Genomic DNA, 9,884 nt, shown 5'->3' with positions numbered 1-9,884 from the left:
TAAATGAGGAACTAGAGTTTGAGAGGCTCATACATTGAGGGAGGAAGTTCCAGAGTTTGGTTCCCAGACACCTGAAAACACAGCCACCTATAGAGGACTGATTCTAATGGGAATGAACAAGAGGGCCAGAACTACAGGAGCTGAGATATCTGCAAGGGTTGTCGGGCTGGAGGAGATTACAGAGTTAGGCAGCTCAAGGCAGTGAAGGGGTTTGGGAAAATGGATGAGAATTTTAAAGTTTAGCAGCTAGTGTTGGTCAGCAAGTGAAGTGAAGGTAATGGGGGACAGGACTTGCTCTGAGTTACAGCGTGAGCAGCTGGTCTTTGGAGGGTGAAGGTGTATTGGGACAATCGAATCTGGAGGTGACAAAGGCATGAGTGAAGGTTTCAGCAGTGGAACAGCTGAGACTGTGGTGTTATAGAGATGAAACTGGATCGTTACAGTGATGGCACAAGTATGATTACAAAAACTAATCAACTGATGGATACCTCAGTGTCATCAGGTTCCACTTTAAATGATAGTCCCTAAAAATCTCACATGTGACAACAAATTGTGAGTCTTACTGATAGAGATAGGGACCGAGAGCAGTAGGAGCTCAGTCACTGATATGTTCAATCTCTCTGGACACAAGATGCTCCCCACATTCCCCATGTGTCATGAAGTGATATTAATGTAAAATGAACCCCTGAGGAATTGGGGGCAATGAGATGGCAGGATGTTTGTGAGTAGGGGAGTTGGAGAGACCTTTGAGAGTCGATAGGAAGTTGAGAAAACAGAGGAGGGACAGTCAGGAACCATTTACACCAGTTACTCAAACTCATTTACCTTCAATATCTGCTTCTTTATTACTACTCTTAATTTTAAAAAATTACAAATCTTTACAGGATTAAACTTTACCTTTGACTTTTCCACCTGACACATAAGACCTAAGGTCTGCCCATTGGCTGCATTCCTGCGATGCAGTATCACGGCAATTTCCAAAGTATCATCACATTACCTTAAAAATTTCACTCAGCTACAATACTCCAACTGGGTCAGGTTTATGCTCATCTTACTTCCTAAAATACAGTATAACTTTGCACTAAAACTGCAAATAAACAAGCAAGATGCATCAAACACAGACTGTTCAGTCTCAACATTGCATTCCTGTTTGGGGATGGGAGAGAGGGGAATGATTGGTGACAGAATCTTAAGAATAAGTCAGTGGTTAAGGACCAGGGCTGCCCACGGGGCAGAAATTGAGAACAAAATGTGAAATACGTCACTGCTAAGGGCAGTTGATAAATGGGCAGAAGCTGGCAGTGAGGGCAGCTACATTTCAGAATGATCTGCACGTGTCCAAATTTATTCAGAAGGAGGTTCAGTGTTATTTCGCTCAGACGTTCAATTATGGGAGGCTCAAAGATTCCAGAATGATCCAAACAGGAAACAGATTAGGGCTCTGGAAAATTAACATGTGAAAATCCACTGAAGGTTCTAATGTTCCAGACATTCACTGCTTTAGCATTAAAGTTTAACTACATCACTAAAGCAGTATTGCTTCTCTGAAATGGTTCATGAATCGACAATGATTCAAGTTCAGGGTGATATCAGAAAGCACCTTTTCACACGAAGTCTGGACTGGAAGATCTGGAACTCTCTCCCGAAATGTAATGGAGGCTGGGTGCTAAAGGTAATGGTGCTAATCGAACATTTGAAAACAAAATTTGAAGGATTTTGCCAAAACTGGGTTCAGGATTACAGAACAAGGCACCTTTTACAACTGTGTTCGGAAAACTCCCCGAGCTTCACTGTAACTTTGTTGAATTATCCAGGCATTCATCTTGCTTTGATAGGAAGATTTTTCTCAATGTTGACAGAGGGTTATAAATACAAAGGAATTTTGATTTGTAAATTTTAGAAATTCTATTATACCCCTTCAATTTTACTTTGTTGTTAACACTGAATTTAAATGTCACCACAGAATGCAAAGGTCAAACATTCAACAAAAGTCGAAGGAATTCTCCAAAAATCAAAATTTGCTGATCTTTAAGGAAATAATAAAACTAACAGAATTACCCTGAAAGTTACAGTCAAAAATAACATTTGTTGTAGGTCATTGTTCATCGTCCTGGTGTAAGTGCCAAGTTGTTCAGTTATGTTCTGCCTGTACTGATCTTTCATGGGAACCATACAGCAAGTTCCACTGGGACAACTCAGCGTTTTACAGACTGTTGACGGACTCAGAACTTACAAGTGCATGTTATTCCAAAGCTTGGACATTTTCCCCTTCCACAGAACTATCAACTTTCCTACAAGCCAGAAAACCAAGGAGTGGTCAGAAGATGTTCCGCAGAGATTGGACTTCAAGTAAAGCTCTGGTTATGACAGTTACTGATGGGAGTGTTCAGGACTTCATTCACGGTCAAACACTGACACAGAGAAGCTGCAGGCAATGGCTCAAGACATCAAGTGAGGTTAAAGTGCAATCTCCAGCATTCTCAAGGCAGTCTGAGCTCTGTGATTACATCATTATTACTGGGGAATAACATCCATAGAATTTATATCCTGTGGAGATTTCACAAAGGATGGCAATAAGTAAAGTACAGCAGATTTGTTCAGGAAGCATGCTATTGATCAGTCTGGGAGTGGAGATACCCAGATACTGAATATTGAAAGACCATCACCCTACCCTCCCTCAATAACACCAACCAGCCAACTGTACCAGCCAGCTCACACCAACTCACTTCATATTAGCCCTCTCTTTTCAAACATGCGGTCATTGATTATTATTGAACATTTAACAGATAACTTACTTGTGAATCAACCAAACCAGTGTGCGTAGTGCACAAAAAACTGAAAGAAGGTGGAATGGACCTTGCACTGACGATGGCAAGTATTGCAGAGTGTAATGACCAGGTTCAGTTTTTAAACACAGAGCAGGTAGGGAAAGGGAAGAATGAGGTTTGTGAGGGGTCATGGGGCAGAGGAGAGAGGTCATGGGGAGAAAGGGACCCATCCACACTGATCATTAAGAATGGACTCCCAGCGTCACCACCCTGACGAAGCTCTGCTGTTGCCGTTTCTCATGTGCTGAACCTTCGTGTAAGGCGTGTCAACCTTTTGCTCTCAGCGTTGACCATTCCTCTGGCCACCACTTTGTCTAAACCAAGTCGCTTCAGTTTCTCCACCAGGTTCAAGCTGAAGATGTTTCTTTGGTTCCTGGTGTCACTCGGGCTCCTTCTGTCCTCGGAACTGACCATCCTGTTGAGCATTGACCTGGCCAAACTCGAGGTGAGGAAGGGTTTCTGAGGTGGGCTGGTATGACTCAGGTCGAACGGGGGCTTTGAGAGGGAGAGCAGAGGTGGTTCAGAGCTTGGGAAGCTGGGCAGGGTTCCGTCGGAGTGCTGCTGAACAGTGGCAGTGTTGTCCACTACACCGTCTTCAACATTACAGATCAGGTCATACATGGCTGCAGAGATCCCGTGTTCCTTTAACAATGTCACTAACCCGAGTGAGGTGCTCATTGTGATGGTGTGCTCTCTCAGGTTAGTGGCAGACTCAGATACGTAACGTTTACGCTGTGGACTGCAGCAAGTTGCTCTCAGTGCCTCCATGTCCATGTTCGACACACTGGTCCCGAATGTACTAGAGTTTCTACTGGTTGGCGTAGCTGTCAATGTGTTGAAATTCCCAGGTGACGAAGTTGGCCAAAATCTGTCGAAATTCCCACATGAAGATATGGGCCTCAGTCTGGCCAAGTTGCCGTCAGATGAGATAGACCTCAACTTGCCAGCACTGGCACATGAGGGAGTAGGGGTGTGATGTAAACTGGAAGAGAATGGAGGGTGGAACACTCAGTAATATATTTCACAATGACATCGAATAATGCAGCAATGGGACAACATGACAACCTGCTAAAGGGAGAATGACATAGACAAAGGAATCATCACATTGAGTGTGCCCCAAGTTTAAAAATGTGCTTCCTGTATTGATCAAATATTAGCCAGAATATTTGGGGTATGAGTGTCACTGTTCATTAAACGCTGAGCAAGAGGCGACAAAGTTTGGGAACGTGGTCAGCGTGGATTAGTTGGACCGAAGGGTCTGCTTTATGTGGTATGACTCTATAAGCTGAGTCTTACAGCATAAAGTAGTTTAAAGTTAAAAATCACACAACACCAGGTTATAATTGGACTATAACCTGGTGTTGTGTGATTTTTACTTTGTACACCCCAGTCCAACACCAGCATCTCCAAATCATAAAGTAGTTTAATGTGAGCTCCCACCTTACACTCTGCTCCTTCTATCCCCCAACCCTATCTCCCACTCCCCAACTCTGCCCATCCAATAAACCTGAACCCAGCCCAGCGGTTGCCTACCATTAAGTAAATCCAAAGGTTTACATCAATTTTAGACCCTGATCATTCCTCCAACTGAATCCCTTGATTAGATCAATGATTTAAAATCACAGTTTCAAATCCACATTGCATTTTCCTCAGAACAGATTCCAGTGGGTGACCTTAAGCAAAGGAGATGATGAACATTGGTGAAATTCAGCAATGAAATCACAAGCAGAATTTAGCTGCAGGGAATGACAGGCCTTATCAAAAACATTAATATAGACTCAGGGATGTACAGCACAGAACGGTCCAACTTGTCCATGCCGACCAGATATCCTCAACTAATCTAGTCCCATTTGCCAGCAGTTGGCCCATAACCCACTAAACCTTCCTATTCATACATCCATCTAGATGCCTTTTAAATGCTGTAATTGTACCAGGTGAGTCCATATGCACACCACTCTCTGTGTGAAAAAGTTGTCCCTTACGTCCCTTTTAAATCTTTCCTCTCTCACCTTAAACCTATGCCCTTTGGATTCTTCTCTCCTGGGGAAAAGACCTTGGCTATTTACCCTATCCCTGTTCCTCATGACTTTATAAACCTCTATAAGGTCACCCCTCAGCCTCCGACACTCCAGGGAAAGCAGCCCCAGCCTATCCAGCCTCTCCCTGAAGCTCAAATCCTCCAACCCTGGCAACATCCTTGTAAATCTTTTCTGAACCCTTTCAAGTTTCACAACATCCTTCCGATAGCATATCATAAACTGAAGACTGAGAATATCAAACATTATGAAATAATAATGGATTAAGATGTGGAATAAACTTTACAAAAAATGCATTGCAGTGTAGGAGGCCATTCAGCCCACCTGGTCTATGATGGTCTTTGTATGCACCTCATCAGTATCTTCCAGGCCACTCTTTATCTCAGGGAGGAGAAAGTGAGAACTACCTGACTTCCTGATGAAGGGCTCCTGCCCAAAACATCAACTCTCCTGCTCCTCGGATGCTGCCTGACCTGCTGTGCTTTTCCAGCATCACATACTCTCGACCCCTCTTTATCTCACCCAGCCACTATATCCTTCTCTCCCTGTCTCCCTCATTATTAATCCAGTTTCCTGTCAATGCACTGATGTTATTCCTTCAGTTCCTCCCACGCAAAGATGTTCTTTCCCTGAATTCCCATTGGATTGATCAGTTACTCTCTAATGGCCATGGTTTCTAGTTTTGGTCTCTCCCATAAGTGGGAACATTCTCCTTGTTAATTGTGTCAAAACCTTTCCCAGGTTTGAAGATGACAAACAAGCCGTTCCATAGCCAAGCTGCTGCTGTCCTGATGAGCTGACGCTGCAGTTAGCTACATCAGAGCTGGCCCCACAGGAAGCAAATTCCAAAATACATGGTGCACGGGCAATGTGATGACACCATTGGCAAGGTGTTCAATAATTACAAGCCTATTACTTATTGATTAATAAGGTAAGCTTCAGCAATCTCACCTCCAACATAGTGAGGGCTAGCAGCACAGATCACACACTGAAATCACACAACAGGGGGATTGCAGAAAACAGATCCTGAACATTTGACTTTTTTTTTTAACAAAGTGATCATTCCCCATATCACTCCTTCCTCAGCCTCACCCCATTGTTTTCAGTTATTCTCAGCTAATTCCTCCTTCAGAATTAACAGGGGACAAACCAGAGAAGAGAACATTTGGAAGCTGTACCGGCTGTTGTGATGGGGCAGCTGGGAACACAATAATTCTTTCCTGGTGATCGCACATCTTTCAAACGAACCATTTTAAGTTGGAAAGCTCCCATCCACTTTAAAATCTGCATTCAGGAAGATGTCTTCAAGCTAGTAATTAAGTGATGCTAGTCCAATCAAACCCTACAATTTACTGGCACCTGTACTTCAGACGGTATTTTGTTGGCTGTGAAACTCTCAGGGATGCCCTGGAAAATGGGGGAGGTGTGATCCAGTTTTTTCATTGTCTTTATTCCTAATGAAGTCATTGGGAGATGCAGTGGCTAATACAAACCCACACAGTTCACAAACAGCCAATGTCAACACACAGACTTTACACAACACAATAAAGGCCCTTCAGCCCATCGTATCTGTGCTGGTTATCAAAATTCAATTTTTCTAAACACGATTTCCACCATTTGGCCTGTACCCTTGGAGCCTGTAGCCTTGTGTACTAGGGCATTTCAGGTGATGATCTAAAGAGTTCTTAAATATCTTGAGGACTGCTACCTTTACCACTGTTTCAGACAGTCTGTTCCAGATACCCCCAATCTCCAGGAGAAAAAATCTTTTCTCAAATCCCTTCTCACCCTCCTTCTCCTTAGACTGTGACCCCTAGTTATTGACTACTCTACTAACGGGAAAGGTTTCTCCCTATCTACCCTGTCTCTACCCCTCAGAACTGCGTACACATCAATCAGGTGTCCCTCAACTTTCTCTGACCCTCAGGATACCAGCCTATCTGGACTACTCCATATCTGTGTTGCTCCAGTCCAGACAACAGCCTGGTGAATCTTCTCATCCTATTTCGGGCTCTCTCCCCAATGACACAGACCCTTGCATGGGTCCCAAGTTAAGCCCGTCTCTTTGTGGGGTATGTGGAACATTCCTTGTTCCAGTCCTGCTCCAGCCCCCACCCACAACTCTTTCACTGGTATATTGGCAATATCATCGGTGCTGCTCCCTTCTCTCTACAGGAGGGGCTGGTGATCTACAGGAGGGGTTGGTGATCTACAGGAACAGCAGGTGATCCACAGGAAGGGCTGGTGATCTATAGGAGGGGTTGGTGATCTAAAGGAACAGCAGGTGATCTACAGGAGGGGTTGGTGATCTAAAGGAACAGCAGGTGATCCACAGGAGGGGCTGGTGATCTCCAGGAGGGGCTGGTGATCTACAGGAGGGGTTGGTGATCTACAGGAGGGGTTGGTGATCTACAGGAGGTGTTGGTGATCTACAGGAGGGGCTGGCGATCTACAGGAGGGGTTGGTGATCTACAGGAGGGGTTGGTGATCTACAGGAGCAGCAAGTGATCTACAGGAGGGGTTGGTGCTCTACAGGAGGGGCTGGTGATCTACAGGAGGGGTTCGTGAACTACAGGAGGGGCTGGTGATCTACAGGAGTGGTTGGTGATCTACAGGAACAGCAGGTGATCTACAGGACAGATTGGTGATCTGCAGGAGTGGATGTTTAAGGTATGATGCAGGCACTTGACACTGGGAATCAAACACAGCTCTTACTTTCAGGTATTTACACTTCTTAAACTTTCAGCAAGTATTGGTACCATTGTTTTTTCTGCCTGTATGTGTGACAAAGACAAGATTCTGTTAGCAAATCCTCCATCAATCAGGCAACATTCCCACCTGGGTGTGGACCTTGCACAGTTTCTCCTCAGGGGGTGGAGGTGGGGGGAGGAGGGGGCTGTTCGGTAATGGTATTCAGCTCCGTTCACAATTTCTCAGAAACTGAGGCAGTTCATGTCCAAATACAACACATTCTGGACAATGTGAGAAGGGCCCAGGCTTGGGCTGAAAAGTTGCAAGTAACATTCGCTCCACACAAATGCCAGGCAATGACCATCTCCAGTAAAATACAATCGAACCATCACACTACAACATTTGGAATTAGAATGAGGTTTTATGGCACATGTACTCAAATCATTACCATCACTGAATCCCCCCACTATCAACATCCCCAGGATTACCATTGACAAGAAACTCAATATAAACACAGTGGCTACAAGAACACGTTAGAAGCAAGCTTGACTCCCCAAAGCCTGTCCACCATCAACAAGGCCCAAGTCAGGAGTGTGATGGAATACTCCCCACTTGCCCTGGATGGGACAGCTCCAACAACACTCAAGAAAGTTGACACAATCCAGGACAAAACCACCTGTTGATTGGCACCACACCCACAAACATCTACTCCCTCCACCACCGACGCTCAGTAGCAGCAGTGTGTACTATCTACAAAATGCACTGCAGAAATTCATCAAAGATCCTCAGGCAGCACCTTCCAAACCCATGACCACTTCCGTCTGGAAGGACAAGGGCAGAAAATTCAGAGAACACCGCCACCTACAAGTTCCCCTCCCAGCCACTCCCCATCCTGACTTGGAAATATATCTCCGTTCCTTCAGTATCATTGGGTAAGAATCCTGGACTTCCCTCCCTAAGGGCATTGTGGGTCTATCCACAGTACATGGACTGCAGCGGTTCAAGAAGGCAACGAGCTCCCACCATCTCAAGGGGGCAACTAGGGACAGGCAATAAATGCTGGGCCCAGCCAGCAACCCCCAGATTCAATAAAAAAAGTTACAAATCAGAGTTGGAATGAAGGGAAGGAGGGCAATGCCGTTTTGTGGTGGGCATCTGAATGCTCTGACTGACAATACAGTGGAGTAAGTGATATCTTACATCAATAATCTATCACCAGGACTCTCTATGCCAGCCCTGCAGTTTAGAAAAACACCATTAGGTGTCAATATCACATCGCTGATTGTGGGATCTTGCTCTGTACAAATTGGCCAATCTGCCTCCTGATTTATGAAAGTGACTGCCTTTCAAGAGTCCTTCATTGGCTGTTAAGCACTGGGATGTTGGGAGATTGAGAAAGGTGCTACAGAAATGTAATTTTTGCTTTTTAAGCAGGTTTACCCAATTTCTCCCAAGTGTTGAAGTGGGGCTGGAAAAGATATATACACCACATGGTCAGCACACATTCCCCTCCCCTCCCCCCTCTTCAACCGCCCCACACTCTCTTACCTCAGTGTCACTGTGGTTAACTCATCCAAGGGATGCATAATACGGCAAGTAGTGATGGTGTAGGTGGATTGAGTGTCAGGCAATCGGTTTGAGGATTGGTATTCTGTAACTGAAGTGGGTACAGATTACTGCACAGCACAGGGATAACACCCATATCCCGACAACACTGGGCTCAATGACACACTACAGGGAGGGGCGGGTGGAGAGAGAAGGGGGGGGGGTGTTTGCTCAATGATGGACAATAGAGGAAACAGGACAGAGACAGAGTGAGGAGACAAAGATCGGGCATTGGCAGCAGGAAGGAGAGTGACGGCCTTTCCTCAGAATGGATCTCAGGCACCACAGTCAGAAAATACAACAACACCGAGGGAAGGGGCTGGGAAAGTGACATAAACCGTGACAGACTATCTGAGCAGAGAGACAGTCACATTCTGACACATTCTGATACAGAGGCTTTTGTCCTGATGAAGGCCTTTGAACGAACTTCGATTTTCCTGCTCCTCGGATGCTGCCTGACCTGCTGTGCTTTTCCAGTACCCCTCTGATCTAAACTCTGGTTTCCAGCATCTGCAGGCCTCACTTTTGCCTACATTCTAATACATCCAACTGAAAACGATGAGTGCAGGATATTTCAGGGTGTTACAGTAAGGGGTGTGGAGTATATCAGGGTGTTACAGTGAGGGGTGTGGGGTATATCAGGGTGTTACAGTGAGGGTTGTGGGGTATATCAGGGTGTTACAGTGAGGGATGTGGGGTATATCATGTGTTACAGTGAGGGGTG

The 9,884-nt window shown here is 45.2% G+C and overlaps 1 protein-coding gene across 1 annotated transcript in view; it reads right to left on the bottom strand.

The window, feature by feature from the left end:
* Nucleotides 1–2,011: 2,011 nt before the first annotated feature.
* The window catches only part of LOC122539622 (trafficking kinesin-binding protein 1-like), a 30,884-nt gene continuing 23,011 nt past the window's right edge, over nucleotides 2,012–9,884 (bottom strand). Inside the window, exons 4-5 of the mRNA XM_043674621.1 lie at nucleotides 9,104–9,216; nucleotides 2,012–3,810 (exon numbers count right to left, since the gene is read on the bottom strand). Coding sequence (XP_043530556.1) covers nucleotides 3,066–3,810; nucleotides 9,104–9,216 — 858 coding nt within the window. The 3' untranslated portion in view covers nucleotides 2,012–3,065. The remainder of the gene's footprint in view (nucleotides 3,811–9,103; nucleotides 9,217–9,884) is intronic.

Source organism: Chiloscyllium plagiosum, chromosome 33 (assembly GCF_004010195.1).
Source record: "Chiloscyllium plagiosum isolate BGI_BamShark_2017 chromosome 33, ASM401019v2, whole genome shotgun sequence".
Taxonomy (NCBI): Eukaryota; Metazoa; Chordata; class Chondrichthyes; order Orectolobiformes; family Hemiscylliidae; genus Chiloscyllium; species Chiloscyllium plagiosum.
Note: the sequence above shows the minus strand (reverse complement) of the source record. Positions and strands in the feature narration are given on the sequence as shown.